We start from the raw sequence: 16,340 nt of genomic DNA, 5'->3' as shown, positions 1-16,340 counted from the left end.
AGGGTCACTGTCTAGCATCTGCTCTACATCTGTTGGTACCTAGGCCTCTCCTTGGGGCCAGTTGTCCTCTGTTTTATTTGGAGACTATCTAAGTGGTGTAGTGGAAAGTCTGCTGGACCTGGAGTCAAGAAGACTCATCTTCCTGAGTTCATATCTGGCCTCAGACACTTACTAGCTTTGTGACCCTGGATAAGTCACTAAGCCTTGTTTGCCTCATCTGTAAAAAATGAGCTGGAGAAGAAAATAGCAAACCATGCCAGTTTTTTGCCAAGAAAACTCCAAGTTGGGTGATGAAGAGCCAGACATGACTGAACAACAAAACTGACCTGGAGATAGTAAGACCCAAGTTCAAATTTGACCTCAGACTCTTAATCTCTGGATGACTCTGGGTAAATCACTAAATCTCTGCCTTAGTTTCCTTAACTATAAAATAGGAAAAATACCTCCCAGGGTTGGTGTAAGGATTAAATGAGAACAATCATACAGCTCTCCGAAAACCTTAAAGCAATATAAAAATGCTAGGCAAAAAGGACAATATACACATATAAAAAAGATTAATAATACAGTATATATATATATATGAAAAATAGACATTGCAGTATTTTTCTGAGAAAGCATTGATTATTTATGGTATCTAAAAAAAAAGATATACAATCCTGCTATACTTTGCCCTAGTCAAATAATTTCTATACTATTGTGTCCAATTTTGCATGTTCCATTTTAAGTTAAGCAATGATAAATTGAAGAACATTCAAAGAGTTGACTAGGTTGGTCAAAGGGTTTAGAAACCACATCATAGAAGAACTGGTTGAAGGAAGTGAGGAGTGTTTGCCTTGGAGAAGAAAAGACTTAGGGAGGAACATGATTACTATCTTTAAGTATTTCTGAAGTACTATGGAGAGAGAAACTTAGTTGCAGAGGAGAAAACTAGAAACAATAGAAGTTACAGAGTGGTAGATTTTAGCTCCGTGAAAGAGGAAACTTGCTACCCAGTCGGGAAACTAGGTAGCAGAGAGAATAAGAGCTCTCAACTTGGATTAAGGAAGACCTGAATTCAAATTTCACCTCAGACCCGTCTGAGCTGTGGAATCCTGGCCAAGGTATTGTTTCTCTCAGTCTCAGTTTCCATCTGAAAAAATGGAGATAATATTGTACCTTTCCCATAGAGTTGTAAGAATCAAATGAGATTCTGTGTGAAACATTTCATATACCTTAAAGCCCCATGTGAATGGCAGTTAAAAGTGGAATGAATTCCCTTAGGAGATTAGTGGAGTTTTTTTCCTCCTTACTGGAGATCTTCAAGGGAAGGCTGACTCATCAGTTGTGCATATTAGAGAGGGAATTCTTTGTCCATGCATGGGGTTAGACCAAAGGCCTCTGAATTCTCTTCCAAATTTAAATTCTGGGATTTAAAATGTCTTTTCTCTTTGCATCTTGCTCAGGATTTTTCTGCCTTTGCTCAGCCAGGGATGACTTTACTATAGGTGGAAATAATGAAAGTGCCAGGCTCTATTGATACAAAGACAAAAATTAAACCACCCCTCCCCTCAAGAAGCTTACATTCTATTATTATTATTTTAGAAGAGCACTAAACTTCCTCAGGCAAACCTCCTCACTCTCTCTTCATGACCTTTTTAACTGGGGTTAAACATTAATTTATCTAGTGGGAGTGAGATGGGGATTATTTACTGACTCTTAAATACATTAGTAGAGCGTTGGCTAGGTGGTGCAGTGGATAAAGCACAGGCCCTGGAGTCAGGAGTACCTGGGGTTCAAATCCAGTCTCAGACACTTAATAATTACCTAGTCGTGTGGTCTTGGGCAAGCCCCTTAACCCCATTGCCTTACAAAAACCTAAAAAAAATACATTAGTAAATTATTATAGCTTATTAACCCATTAGTAACCATTTTTATAGAGAAGAGAAGAAAATAGAGGGAACCTGAGACCTTGGGACTCAGGATAATAAGCATCTCTATTTTGTGGGGCCCTAGTGCTTAGGAACATTAAGCTGGGGAGAGGACCCTGAGTCCTAGGGGTGGGACCCTAGCATAGGATTAATAAAAGAAAGTCTATTCTGAGTAGAAAATACATTTACCTGATGATTTGATTTAGAGCAAGTCCTGCCTAGGAGCAATTTTTTCTACCTGCAATCCAGGATTCATTTATAACTATATGGTCACACTGTTGATGATATCTCTTATATTGTTGTCATATGCACAGTTGACTTTTACATGAATATCTCACCTTTCTTCCCAACATTCCAAATTTCGAACTCTGTCACTAAAATTCAGATTTTTTTTAACTAGGCCTTCAGTGCCTTTCACAGTCTGGTTCTGTTGCCCCATTTGCAGCTTTATGTAACATTCCTTTCCTCCCAGTCCCCTTCTCCTGTCCAACTGGGTTGTTTTGAATTCCCAGACAGCTTTCTTTGCTCTCTGGCCTCAGTGCCTTTGTATGGACAGCTTCCTATGCTTTCAATATCTTCCTCCATCATAGCTCTGCCATTTGAAATCTTTCTTATCTTTTGAGACCAGGCTTAAATGTCAACTGTCCTTAAACATCTTCCCTGATCTCCTCAGCTTGGAGTGATATTTCTCACCTTTGAATGTTTTGTAGCACTTTATAACTTTTTAAATCCTCTGCTTTGCATTATGTCTACATTATTATAATGAGCAAGGGACCAATTCTTAGATCCTGCCTGGATTTACTGTTCTTGGGGGGTTGTCCAGAGCATCCACAATACATTCTGCCAGGTCCCAATCTCACACTGGGAAATCTAAATCTTGCATCTGTATTGGAGGACCATTTCCTCCATTATAAAACTTGCTCAGAGATCTCATTTTCTGTTGCCAGACTTTGTGACAATAAAAATCTTAATTGATTAATACTTTCCCCTCTCAAACTGCCTTCCATCTACTCTGTGTATATTCTATATTAGTTTATCTATTATCTTCTCTCTTAGAATGTAGGTCATTTAAGGGTAGGGGCTGTCCTTTTGCTTTTTTTTTTTTTTGAATCTCCAGTACTTAGTGTAGTGTACCTAGCAACAAAGTGCTTATTAACTTGACCTGGCTGCTGAGCTAAAACTGGGTCTATAGAAATATTTCTCACCCTCTTCTATGCATTTTTTGAGTGAAGAGGATTGCTCTGAATTGGTAAATGGGGCCCTTTCTCACCCCTGATTACCCTGTGTTCATGAATGCATGGTGCCTCTACTTCTTTTGTTTCTGTTATGTTTATTCTTTTCTGATCTTAAATAACTAAATAACTAAATTGGAATTGATCAGGTTACAACCGTGTGGACTTTGAAACTCTGGGAGATCCATCAGAAGTCTACTTCCCAACTTAAGTAAATAGAAGAGACCACCAGTGAAGCAGTCACTGAGTTCAGAGAGGAGGCAGCATAGCAGGCAGTCTTGACCTTGACCCAATTTAATGGTGGATTGACTTGCTAGCTAAGATAGTAAGACCTAGAATGAATCATCAGCTCAACTGAGCAAGGGAGCACTTAGCTTCCAAAGTGAATTTGATGGGAATTCTGAGAAGGAGAAGGGGGGGTCCAAGAGTCTCAAGGCATTCCTGGGCCCCAGATGTTTCCTATATGTATTTTTTTCTACCTTAATAAATTGTTTGCATTCTCTCTTTCTAAGGGCCACAGGGATCCAAATAGGAGATGTGAAGGGATGAGAAGGGGTAACTTGTCCTTAGTGCATCTTCTCAGTAAATTCCTTTTTGCAAAAAACAAAACAAAACCCGTTTCTATCAACTGGATGATGAATACTAGGGTGGTCAAGAACACTGGATAGGGGTTCTTATGGGAATAGCACTAGAAGCTTTAAGCCCTCAAGGTTACACTTTAGCACTTTAAGGAAAAAGTAATCAGCTATCCTCTTGGAGAATTAACTGGGTCAGTGTAAGTGGAGATGGGAGAATGAGTCCATAAGGGGTGCTACATTATATTCAGGTCTTTTTAAAATGTTCTTTTTTTCTCCCACTAGATTGCAAACTCCTGGAAAGTAGCAATCTCTTAATTGTCCTTGTATCTCCTAGAGTACCTAGCACAGTATTTAAGCACAAAACAGACTTTCAAAGAAAACATTGAATTAAATTGATTTATTAATAAGACTGAAAGCTTGGTAGAGACTAGGTGGGGTTTATAATTCATCTCCACCTAAATCCCAATCCCTATCCATTCCAGTTTTATGCCCTAGAGGCTGGCTTTTAATGGCATATGTGTATTAATCAATTGACAATAACACTGTGCCTTTGGGGTTTTTTTTGTGGGAGTGGGGATTTACTTATTACTTTGTTAAATTATACACTTCTTAAAGGAAAATCAATTCAAATTTTAAAAAATAGAGTTTTGTCCTAGATTTTCTTGTCTTTTCCCTTTTGTGATCTTTGTGGCTACCAAAGGTTTTAATTATCATCTCTATCCAGATAAGAAGATGGGAATCATTGGAAAAGAACCTGATTTTGGGAAGGATTGAAGGCAAAAGGGAAAGAAGAGGTAGATGATAATATCATTCTTGAATTCTAGTCTTGCATTACTGATTGTCTATTAAACATCACTATCACATGAGCATTTTAAATCCATGTATCCAAACACCTTTTCTTCCCTCCTAAACCCTCTCTCCTATTCACTTCTCTATTTTTATTGCCAGCACTAATCATCCTTCTAGGTCACTCATGTTTTTGATTTCCTCACTCTTCTCACCTTCTAAGCCCCCATATCCAAAGGCCAAGGCTCATCACTTGTATTTCCACAATATCTCTCTTACCTCTATTCAAACACCCTCTACTTTAGTCCAGACCATCACCCCTGGATTATTATAATAGCCTCTTAACTGATCCTCTGCCACCATTTATGGCTCTTCTTCAACTCATCCTCTCCAAGAATGCCATATTGATATTGCTATTACAGAGATCTTACTCAAAATTCTACAATGGCTCCTTTGTCTGTAGGTCTAAATACAAATTCCTCATTCTGACATTTAAAGTCACTGCTTCCTACCTACCCTTCCAGTGTTATTTCATATGATTCCCCTTTGACCTTTTTGGGTGAGTCTGGTGTTTTAGTGGTTGACCATATAGAACATTCCATCTCCTTTCTTAATACTTTTTTCATAGGCATCCTCTTATGTTAGGAATGAAGTTTCTTCTAAACTCCCCAAGACAGAATTCCTATCTTTCTTCAAAGAAAACCTCAACTCTCCCCCCCCACAAGGTCTTGTCTGAGTAATAACTACCATTTTAAGTGTCTTTAGACTTTATTCATCTTTCAGTTCTTACCACCCATTCTATTTTCTTTTTTTGTAGTTTTCACCAATCATTTTTTATGAGTTTTATATTATTCTCCATCCCTCCCTTCCCTCCCCTTTCCCCTGACAGAAAGAAATCTAATGTAGGCTTTACATGTGTAATTATGAATAGCTACCATTTTTATATCACATTTATATACCACTTTAAAGTGTTCAATCACTTTACCTGTGATTTTGTTTAGCTCTCACACCAACCCTGGGAGGTAAGTGTCTTTATCATGGCCATTTTACAGTTGAGGAAACCAAAGTAGTAGTTATATTGCAAGTATGTGAGGATGGATTTTTTTTTAACCTGACTTCAAACCGAGCCTCATACACTTACTTGCAACATAACAGAACACTCAGTCCACTATACTGCCTAACCCTCCCTCTTATAATAAAATAGTATTATAGCTAACATATGTAGTTTACTATTACCAGGCACTATGCTAAGCACTTTAAAATTATTATTTTATTTGATCCTCACAACAATCCTGTAGAATGAGCTCATCTGTAAAATGAGCTGGAGAAGAAATGGCAAATCACCCCAGCATCTCTGCCAAGACAATTCCAAATGGGATTACAAAGAGTCACAGAGAATTGAAATGACTGAACAACAATTTTATAGGTGAGGAAATTGAGGTAGACAGGAGTTAATCAACTTGCCCAAGATCACACAGTCAATGTTTGAGGCAGAATTTGAACTCAGGGCATCCTGATTCTAGACCTTATGGTCTCTATCCATTTTACTGCTTAGCTCCTCTAGTCATTAGCACTCTTTCCCCTTTTGAAATTAATTTTTATTATATAATATGTACATATATATAGTTTGTATTTACTTTTGTACATGTTGTAGTAGACTATAAGGTCCCTGATAGCAGGGACTCTTTCATTTTTTTCTATCTTTCAGTGCCTTGCACAAGTGACTGGGAGATTATACAGTTTCCCTGCCTGCTTCCAGCTGACCATGTGCTAGCTCCACCCTTGGACTCTTTAAGAATGATGAAATAATCTCTTTTTTGGCCACTAATTTGGAAGAGTAAGTGATTTAGTGGACTTTTACAAAGGAAGTGGTTCTGTCCCTGATTCTCTTCTCATTTCATCCACTAGAGCCATTGTGCTCACCTTGGTGTTGTATGTCTGTGAAACCTGGACAGTCTAAGTGACTTACCAGGAAACTGAATAGTTTCCATTTGAATTGTCTTAGGAAGATTCTGAAAATCACCTGGCAGGAGAAGATACCAGACACTGAGATCCTTTCTTGAGCTAAACTCTACTTCAGAGAGCACAGCTCTAATAGCCTGGTCATGTTATTTGAATGCCAAATGTGTGGTGTCTAAAAGACTGCTTTACAGAGAACTCACACAAGGCAAGCTCTCACGGGGTGGTCAGAAGTATTACAAGGACACTCTCAAAGTCTTTCTGAAGAACTAAGGAATTGATTGCATGACATGGGAGACTCTGGCATAGGACCACCCAGCATGGCATGTCCTTTGTGATTCACAACTGTCATTGAGTCCAAAGGCCTCTGGCTGCCTCTTCTCCTTCACTATTCACTACAGCATTAGAAGGTACTGTGTTCTATGAGCAAAGCTGAAATAAAGTAGCTCCAAAAAAACATGACATGTGCAAATTTAGAGAATCCACCCAAATGTTCACATAGACTGATCTGTAACAGGACATTTTGAGTTCATATTGGTCTAACCAGATACAGTTGGACACACTGTAACTTGACTGTAACTTAGTGATGTCATTTTGGTCCTCTCAGAGAATAAAGGACAAGCACCATCAACCATGACTCTAGGTGACAGCATTCAGAGTTCTGGGGTAGAGAACACCCTAGATGACTGAATATCAATATATTTGACACTGGGAGTGTCAAAGTTTGGAAGTGACTTTATCAAGTAAGAAAGGTCCAGAGATCTTGGTTCCTCAGCTGATTTCAGCTTCACTTCAAAAGGAGTTCCAAGAAATGATTCCAGCACTCTTGAAGATGACTCCTTTTTGATGGATGAACCTATTCTGTGACCTGATTTGTCAAAAGGCATATCCAGAGTGTGGCAGTGCTGGTGTGAAGTGTAAAGGACTTTTTAAGCAGTCCTGTGAATGTATGAATGGTGGTTTTTCTGTATCAGTTTCCTGGCTGAGTATAAGAGTAACTATTTTTTTTCCTGTTATTCCAACCCTGTGAGTCTTTTGTTTATAGGAAACAAATAACTGTCCCTTTCCTTTTGTACATTACATGTGCTAAGTATTATTTTATCCCTTCACTTTGGGAAAATGATAGCTATGAACCCAAACTTAGGTTTTAAGTATATCTTCCCCAGTGTAGGGTAGTGAGGGAGAGGAGGCAGCCAGAGCCCTTTGGGCTCAATAGCAGTTGTGAATAACAAACAGAAGCTAAAAATATTTAATAAGCATCTAAGCATCTACACTATACAGCAGACAAGAAGTATGAGATGAAATGCACCTTAGTCCTTTATTTTCAAGAACATTAATACAGTCTGGGAGTAGGATCCATATATATACTGATTATGTCTGTTATTTCGGATATTTTCCACCTTCCTCAGGACAGAACTAACTTTGGACAAGTTAATTAGAGACAGCTTCATGCAGAGGAAAAAGCCCTAGTTTTGGAGTCAGAGACCCCAGTTCAAACCCTGCCTTTGTTATTTGTTACCTGTTTGAATCTTTGAGCATAATCTTTGTAGGCTTCAGATCTCATCTGCAAAATATGGGATGCTAGGAAAAGAGGTCATTTGAATAAATCCTTGAGACTATGACCCCAGATGCTTACTCACAAGAGAAAATTTAGTGATTTTTTAGCAGGAGAAAATGCTTGAGGCAATAACTAGAATCAGGGAACGAGCAGAAATAGTCTGCTCCTCAGGGGGATGGGCAGAATTCCCTGAAGTGTTACTCATCCAGGACTTAAGGGACAGCATGTCCCTCCTCCTCTCTGCCCCTGTCTTTCTTTACCTCTTTCTGTCTTCCTTTGTTCTTTCCCTCCTCCCTTTATCCTTTCCTGTTTCTTCTTTCCTCTTCCCTATTCTTTTCCTTTTTCACTCTTCTCTTCTCTTCCCCTTCCCTTCTTTCCCTTTGTTTTCTTTTATTCCTCTTTCCTTCTTTTTTCTTTCCCTTCTCCCTTTCTTCTTTCCCTCATCTTTTTCTCTTCCCTTCATTTCCTTTTCCCTGCTCCTTTTCTCCATCCCTCCTTCCTTTTTCTCTTCTCCTCTTCCTCTTCTATTCTATTCCTCTTCCTTTTCATGCTTCCCTTCCATTCTCCTTTTCTGCTTCCCTGCTCTTTCCTTCTCTCATCCTTTCTCTCCTCCCTTTTTCCTTCTCTATTCCCTCTTCCTTTCTCTTCCCCTTTCCTTTCCTTTTTACTCCTCTTTCCCCCTTTTCTTCTTTCCCTTTACCCTTCTTTTACTTTTCATTCCTCTCTTCCCTTTTCTTTCCCTCTTTCCTTTTTCTTTCATCCTTCTTTTCCTCTTCCCTTCTCCCTCCCTTCTTTTCTCCTTTTTTCTTCCTCTTTTCCTTTATTTTCCTTTCCCCTGCTCCTTTCCTCTTTCACTTTTTCCTCTTTTTCTCTCCTTTTACCTCTTCCCTTTCCTTTTCACTCCCTCTTCCATTTTTTCTGCTTCCCTGCTCCTTTTCTGCCTCTTTCCCACTTCTCTCATCCTTTCCCCTGATCCTTTCCTCCTTCCCTCTTTCCTTTCCTCTTTCCTCTTTTTTCTCTCCCCTTTCACCACTTCCCCTTCCTTTTCATTCCTCCCTTCCATTCTCCTTTTCTACTTCCCTGCTCTTTCCCTCTCCTTTCATCCTTTCCCTCCTCCCTTTTTCCTTCCCTATTCCCTCTTTCTTTCTCTTCCCCTTTCCTTTCCTTTTTACTCCTCTTTTCCCCTTTTCTTCTTTCCCTTTACCCTTCTTTTACTTTTCATTCCTCTCTTCTCCTTTCTTTCCCTCTTTCCTTTTTCTTTCCATCCTTCTTTTCCTCTTCCTTTCTCCCTCCCTTCTTTTCTCCTTTTTCTTCCTCTTTTCCTTTATTTTCCTTTCCCCTGCTCCTTTCCTCCTTCCCTCTTTCCTCTTTTTCTCTCCTTTTCCCTTCCCTATTCCCTCTTCCTTTCCTTTTTTAATCCTCTTTTCCCCTTTCCTTCCTTTCCTCTTCCCTTCTCCCTTTTTTCTCCTTTTTTCTCTTTTCTCTTCTTTCATTTTCCTTCCCCTGTTCCTTTCCTCCTTCCCTCTTTCTTCTTTTTCTCTCCTTTTCACTCCCTTCCCTTCTTTTCTGCTTCCTTGCTCCTTTTCCCTTCCTCTTTCCCTCTTTCCTTTTTCCTTTCCCCTTCCTCCGTCCTCTTCTCTCCCCTCAGCGGGAACCTAACACTGACAATCAGGCGCGGCCCCTTTAAGAGCGGGATGGACGGGGGCGGGGCGGGGCGGTTGCTAGGGACGCGTTCGGGGCGCCCGGATTGCCGGAAGTTACGTCACGGCCGCGACCATGGAGGATGTGTTGGACCTCAGCGAGGAGAAGCTCCGAGGATCGGCCTCTTCAGTGAGGACGGGCCGGCTGGGGAGGGACGGGCGGCCGCGGCTCCGCCCGGGCCCCGGCCGGGCCTCCCCTCCGGGCTTCTCCCGCCGGCGGAGGGGGGGGCGCCGGCGCCGGGGCGGGCTCCGACGGGGTCTGTGGGAGGAGCCGGAGGCCGGGGGATGGGCTCCGCTGGCAGCCTGGGGCCCCTGAAAGCATTTTTGGATTTCTTAAAATAAAATACCCAGAATGACGAAAGAAGCCGGCCCGTCGCCGTAAAGGTCGTCGCTCCCCTGCCGAGGCCACACACCTGCCCCCGCCGCGGCCGCCAGGGGAGGGGTCGCCTCGGGCACCCCCAGCCTCAGCCTCCTCTCCCGCGGGCTGCGGGCTTAGACCAGGTTCTGCCCCGGGGCCCCGGGGCCCCGTTCCATTTTCAGGAATTACTGAAGAGGTTTCTGTGAGTCGATCTTTCGAGGTTTACCACAAACTGATCAGTCTTAAAATGTATTTAAAAACAAGAATTTGCCCATTTTATCTTAACCTAAGTGATTGGGAAAAGTCACTTTTTCCAAAACAAAAAAAAAAAAATTGGAAGAGTGGCATCGCTTTACATATTCTTGTACAACTACTTAATGAGGCTTAATAGAAGCGGTCTGGATTGTGGCATGTTGATTGAATGGAAGGACAGAGAAAATCCGGATTCAGGCGGATATGTAATTGGAAAAGGTGGAGCATTTAAATAGGCAAATAATATTGTAGTATTACAAAAATAATTTTGACCCCTTGGAGCCCTTAAAAGGTTTCACTGGGATCATACTTTAAGAATCTCCAGGGGTGGCTATGTGGTGCAGTGGATAGAGCACCGGCCCTGGAGTCAAGGAGTACCTGGGTTCAAATCCAGCCCAGACACTTAATAATGACCTAGCTGTATGGCCTTGGGCAAGTCACTTAATCCCATTTGCCTTGCAAAAAGCCAAAAAAAAGTCTCTAGATTAAAGTAATATTTAAACATTTAAAAATGTCATTAATGGAGGCTCTTGTGTAGTGATTGACTTGGTTTTTTTTAAACTTTATATATACTTATATAAAGATATTCACAGAAATGCCATGCCTTCCAAGTCTCAAACTCACCAATAAGGTTATTTCACAATTCAAATAAATCACAAGGGTAAAACTACCTCTAAATTAGGCAAAATCTAAAGTCTATACAGTATTAATCTCATTTGAACCAGCCTTCACAATTTCACCTCTTTAAAGGGCATTCTTTTTCTCCTCTTGTACTTGCTATCACAATTATTTGAAATCAGATTCACCAAATCGTTGATCAGTTTTGGCCCAAGTTCATTGCAAAATCTTTAGTCCTAGTGAAGGAAGGGAACTAACCTGATAATGGAATCAGACTTTCTCACTTCATCCTCAACTATCCTGGGAGGGAGGTACTATTATTATCCATATTTTACAGTTAAAGAAACGGAGGCAATAGAAGTTAAGTGACTTGTCTGTGGTAATACATCTAATATCTGAAGCAAGATTTGAAGTCAGGTTTTCCTAACTGCAGGCCTAATGAACAGCTGATTCAATGATGATGTATATTCAGTGGCTTCCAAAGAATGTGTAGTACATGTGATATAAATTTTCCTGGTCTCACTAACCAAATGAATTTCAATGATAGGTTATTTAATGTTTCTTGCATGTTAACTCTATAGTCATTAGCAGTTAACTCAATAGTCATTGAAGATAGGTAAGTCAGTGATGGTAGATTTTCCACCAAAGGTGATCATTAAGAATTTGTAATGTTACTAAGTAATATCAACTTGTAGTTATATTGGATCTTCACATTTAGGATGAACATCTATTATTTAAAAACCTGTAAAGAGCAATTTAAAGAAAATAGATTTTAAAAATTGTTGGGGGAGTGGAAGGGGAGGAATTGAACCAATGAAGACCAAGAATTGTTCTGCATCTTCTAGTTATATTGAAGTGTTAGTGGGGCACTGAGAATTTAATTAACTTAACCAGAGTCAGATTCCTAGGCCAGCCCTATGTCTTCATTATTAAAAAGTGCATTGAAATTTAGGAGAACTATAATATTTTTATATCTGATGTGTTGTTATTTCAGGTAATGAGAAAAACAAAGAAAAAAAACTTAGAAATTATAAAGTGTCACAAAAACCTTCTAAATATCCTACCGAATTATTCAGAATTTAGCCAGAGTATTAGTTCCTTATACTTTATAACAAATTTTGTCTGATTCAGCCAAGTTTGATTTAGATGCTCAAAAATTATCTCTAGAATATTGAGCCCCTACTGTAAAGAAACTTTGGGTAATACTACAAATGTTGGATTTGAACACCCCAAATTGAAAATGCCCTGACTTCAAAACACTCCTCAAAATTTTGGAAATAATCTCCCTCAAGTGATGTCTCTAAATGCATCCAAATAGAATACAAATCAAAGCAACTGCCATCTGTATTTTTCTAGTGTCAGCTACCACAGAATCTAGGAAACCTGTTTTCCAACATTATTTTGATAACTATTCTCATGACAAGTTGCAGTTTAGAAATTTGATTTCCTGAAAATCCTACAGTTACATATGGAGTCCTTTACCTCTTTTCTCTCAGTTTTGCTATGATATCATAAAAACTGGGTTTCTGAGTTTAGTGGAGTGAGTTTAGACTTTGTGACTTTTGGAGTAAAGCTCATGAGAATGAATTGAGTTTCTGCTCTGTAACAGAGTGGATCCAAGTCTGTCAATGCTATTCAAATTCTATCTTTCTACCCTTGTGAAGATTCAGTCCTCACAACCATTTCCAGATTTCTTACCGGACTAGTCATTAATGAAAGTAACTGGCATCAGTGCCCCATCTGTATATCTTTTTTTTTTTTTTAAATAGGGAGCAAAAATGGGACGACGAGCTCATCAGGAGTCACCTCAAACAGAGAATCAGCTTACTGTCAAAAATTCTTCTTTGCTTGAAGAGGTAGGTACTTAGGTAGGTACTTAGAGAAGCAAATCAAATTTCAGGGTTTGAGAGGGATCTTTGGAAGTCATCCCGGGAAGGAACATGGTCCAGTGTTAAATAGTTTATAAGAGGTAGGACAAGAATTCAAACCCAACTCTCCTAATTTACTTTCCTGCTCCCTTTGTTCTCTCGTTGGAGCCATTAGGATTGTATATAAAACCTCCCATGGGTTTTTTTCTGTCTCTCTTCCTCATATCTTGCTTTGGTCATTCCTTTCTTACGTATTTTACTTCTCAGTAGGAAATGAAAAAAAGAAACCTCTAAGCTCCATGAGGGAAAGGACTGTCTTTGAACTAAGTTTTTATCTCTTAGAACATTTGACTCATGGTAGTTGATTAATATTTGTTCATTTGAATTGAGGTTGAGTTGATTTGTTTTTGCTTCTTGCCCATAATTTATTGACTTATTATCCTTATTATCTATCCCAATGGACCTATTTCTGCCCCTCCCCCACCTTTTTCTTCTTAAGTCAATTAGGGTTAAGTTACTGGCCCAGGATCACACAACTAGGAAGTATTTGAGGCTGGATCCTCCCGACTCCAGAGCTAGTGCTCTAGTCATTTTATCACCTTGCTGTTCCCATCCCTTATTTTTTCTCATTTCCAACATGGCTTTAATATTTTTTGTAAAGTGCTTCCTGTTGTCTTTCACCAATGTGTTAAACATGTATTATGCACCAATAGGGGCGGCTAGGTGGCATAATGGAAAGAGTGCTGGGTCTGGAGTCAGGAAGACCTGAATTTAAATCCAACCTCAGATACTTACTAGTTGGGTGTCCCTGGGCAAGTCACTTCACCCTGTTTGCCTTAGAGTCCTCAAACTGGAAAATTAGCTACAGAAGGAAATGACAAACTCTGAGTATCCCAAATGGGATCATGGAGAGTCAGACACAGAACAACAGAAATAGCATATTATTATATTGAATGATACATTTTGAATAGTAATATATTCATGGCATTTTGCTAAATGGCACAAGACCAAAATTGAATTGCAATTGTCCTAAAAGAACTTATTCATAGTTGGCATCCTACTTATCTTTACTATTTTTGCCAGTCTCAATTCATTGTGGTTTTAGTCTTAATCTTCTGAATTCTTATTTTTTTTAAAGTAACATGCAAATAAGACATTGAATAAAACTAACACAGCAGATCCTCTGCCCACTCCTGCTGCTTTGTCAAAGGAGTGGGCAGTAGTATCTTCTCATTTTTGTTCTGTTAGGATTTTATTTTTTTGATGGACTCTTACCCCTCTTGCTTTGACCACCATCTTTAGTGCTGCTTGCCCCTTTTCTCAGGACCTGTGACACATACTGAGCCCCTTGGAGATATTGAAAAAAATTCACTTTGTTTTCCTTTATTGCTTGAAGACTCTCCCTCTGACACCAACAGGATACAGTTTCTCTTCCTGTGAGCTACCTTTCACCTGTCCACATCATCTGCAGATTCTTGTCCTTCACCAGTCTTTTGTTCACCTGCATTGCTTTAATATATATATATATATATATATGTATATATATATATAAACATTCATTTTTTTCTTTTCTTTCTTTTTGAATGCTATTTTATTTTTTCCAATCACATGTAATAAAGTTTTCAGCAACTCCACATTTTTCTACCTCTCTCCTTTTTCTTCCCCCTCCTTATGACAGGGAGTAATTTGATATAGGTTATATATGTACAGTCATTTCCATATTAATCATTAACATTCATTTAAAACAAATTTGAATCCTGAATTCTCTTCCTCCCTCTCTCCCCCAACCCATTGAGAAAGCCAGCAACATATTAGTTTTACATATGGAAATTATGCAAAACATTTCTATATTAGCTATATTACCAAAAAAAGCAAGAAAAAGTAAAATTATACTTCAGTTTCTACTTAGAGTTGATCATTGGTGGACAGTGTTTTTCATTATGAATTCTCTGAAATGGTCTTGGATCATTGTTTTGAGCAGAGTAGCTAAGTCTTTCTCTGTTGATCATTATATAGTACAGCTGTATATAATGTTCTTCTGGTTCTGCATACTTCACTTTGCATCAGTTCATGTAAACCTTCATAGGTTTTTTTGAAAGTATGCTGTTCATCATTTCTTTTTTAAAAATTTTTATTTTTTTAAAGATTTTATTTATTTTGAGTTTCATAATTTTCCCCCTAATCTTACTTCCTTTGCCCCACCCCCCACAGAAGGCAATTTGCCAGTCTTTACATTGTTTCCGTGGTATACATTGATCCAAACTGAATGTAATGAGAGAGAAATCATATCCTTTAAGAAGACACATAAAGTATGAGATAGCAAGATCAGACAATAAGATATCGGTTTTTTTTCCCCTAAATTAAAGTTAATAGTCCTTGAAGGTCTTTGCTCAAACTCCACAGTTCTTTCTCTGGATACAGATGTTATTCTCCATTGCAGACAGCCCCAAATTGTCCCTGATTGTTGCACTGATGGAATGAGCGGGTCCATCAAGGTTGATCATCGCCCCCATGTTGCTTTTAGGGTGTACAGTGTTTTTCTTGTTCTGCTCATCTCATTCAGCATCAGTTCATGCAAATCTCTCCAGGCTTCCCTGAATTCCCATCCCTCCTGGTTTCTAATAGAACAATAGTGTGCCATGTTCATCGTTTCTCACAATTACATACCACCATTCCTCAACTGAGAGGCATCTCCTTAATTTCCAGGTTTTTTTTTTTTACCACTACAGAAAGAACTGCTATCATCATTTTTCTAGAGATCCTTTTCCTTTTTCTTTTGATCTCTTTGAGATATAGACTCCACCCATTTTCAAGGAGTTCAGTACTCTACATCTCAAAGTTTGATATTTTTAACCTCTCTTCTTCCTCCTAACAAAACCTCACTGGATCAGAGCTTTAGAGTTGAAATGTTTATAAGAGGTCATCTGGTCTAGCCCCTTCATTTTATAATTGAAGAAACTTGGGACCAATGACTTGTTGAAAGACACATGGGAGGGGTGGCTAGGTGGCGCAGTGGATAGAGCACTGGCCCTGGAGTCAGGAGTACCTGAGTTCAAATCCAGCCTCAGACACTTAATAATTGCTTAGCTGTGTGACCTTCAGCAAGTCACTTAACCCATTGCCAGAAAGAAAGAAAGAAAGAAAGAAAGAAAGACAGACAGACAGACAGACATAGGCAACAGCCAGCCAGGTTATGAACCCATCTCTTTCAGGAGTTTATATATGTTATCAATCAGTTTCATCTTTAGTTCTCCTTATCTCCAGAATCCTTCCTTCCTGCCCCAAAGCATGCTTTAGTCTGCATTATTTTCTTTTCTTTTGTTTAAAAGATTTTTATTTATTTTGAGTTTTACAATTTTTCCCCTAATCTTGCTTCCCTCCCCCCACCCCACACAGAAGGCAGTCTGTTAGTCTTTACATTGTTTCCATAGTATACATTGATCTAAGTTGAATGTGATGAGAGAGAAATCATATCCTTTTTTTTGTTGTTGTATTTCAAGATTTTATTTAGTTTGAGTTTTACA

At 39.1% G+C, this 16,340-nt stretch overlaps 2 protein-coding genes across 3 annotated transcripts in view; one reads left to right on the top strand and one right to left on the bottom strand.

Annotated features, from left to right (window-relative positions):
* Positions 1–2,346, bottom strand: part of TGFB3 (transforming growth factor beta 3) — a 33,666-nt gene extending 31,320 nt beyond the window's left edge. The window contains exon 1 of the mRNA XM_074236275.1: positions 2,246–2,346. Coding sequence (XP_074092376.1) covers positions 2,246–2,346 — 101 coding nt within the window. The remainder of the gene's footprint in view (positions 1–2,245) is intronic.
* Positions 2,347–9,768: 7,422 nt separating this feature from the next.
* The window catches only part of IFT43 (intraflagellar transport 43), a 164,609-nt gene continuing 158,037 nt past the window's right edge, over positions 9,769–16,340 (top strand). Inside the window, exons 1-2 of one of the 2 annotated variants that reach the window (XM_074235681.1) lie at positions 9,769–9,850; positions 12,718–12,804. In XM_074235681.1, the coding sequence (XP_074091782.1) occupies positions 9,797–9,850; positions 12,718–12,804 (141 nt within the window). In that variant the 5' untranslated portion in view covers positions 9,769–9,796. The remainder of the gene's footprint in view (positions 9,851–12,717; positions 12,805–16,340) is intronic. The other variant, XM_074235682.1, reaches the window with a different exon arrangement.

Source organism: Macrotis lagotis, chromosome 4 (genome assembly GCF_037893015.1).
Source record: "Macrotis lagotis isolate mMagLag1 chromosome 4, bilby.v1.9.chrom.fasta, whole genome shotgun sequence".
Lineage (NCBI taxonomy): Eukaryota > Metazoa > Chordata > Mammalia > Peramelemorphia > Peramelidae > Macrotis > Macrotis lagotis.
The sequence above is the reverse complement of the archived record's forward strand: the minus strand, read 5'-3'. Positions and strand labels throughout refer to the sequence as shown.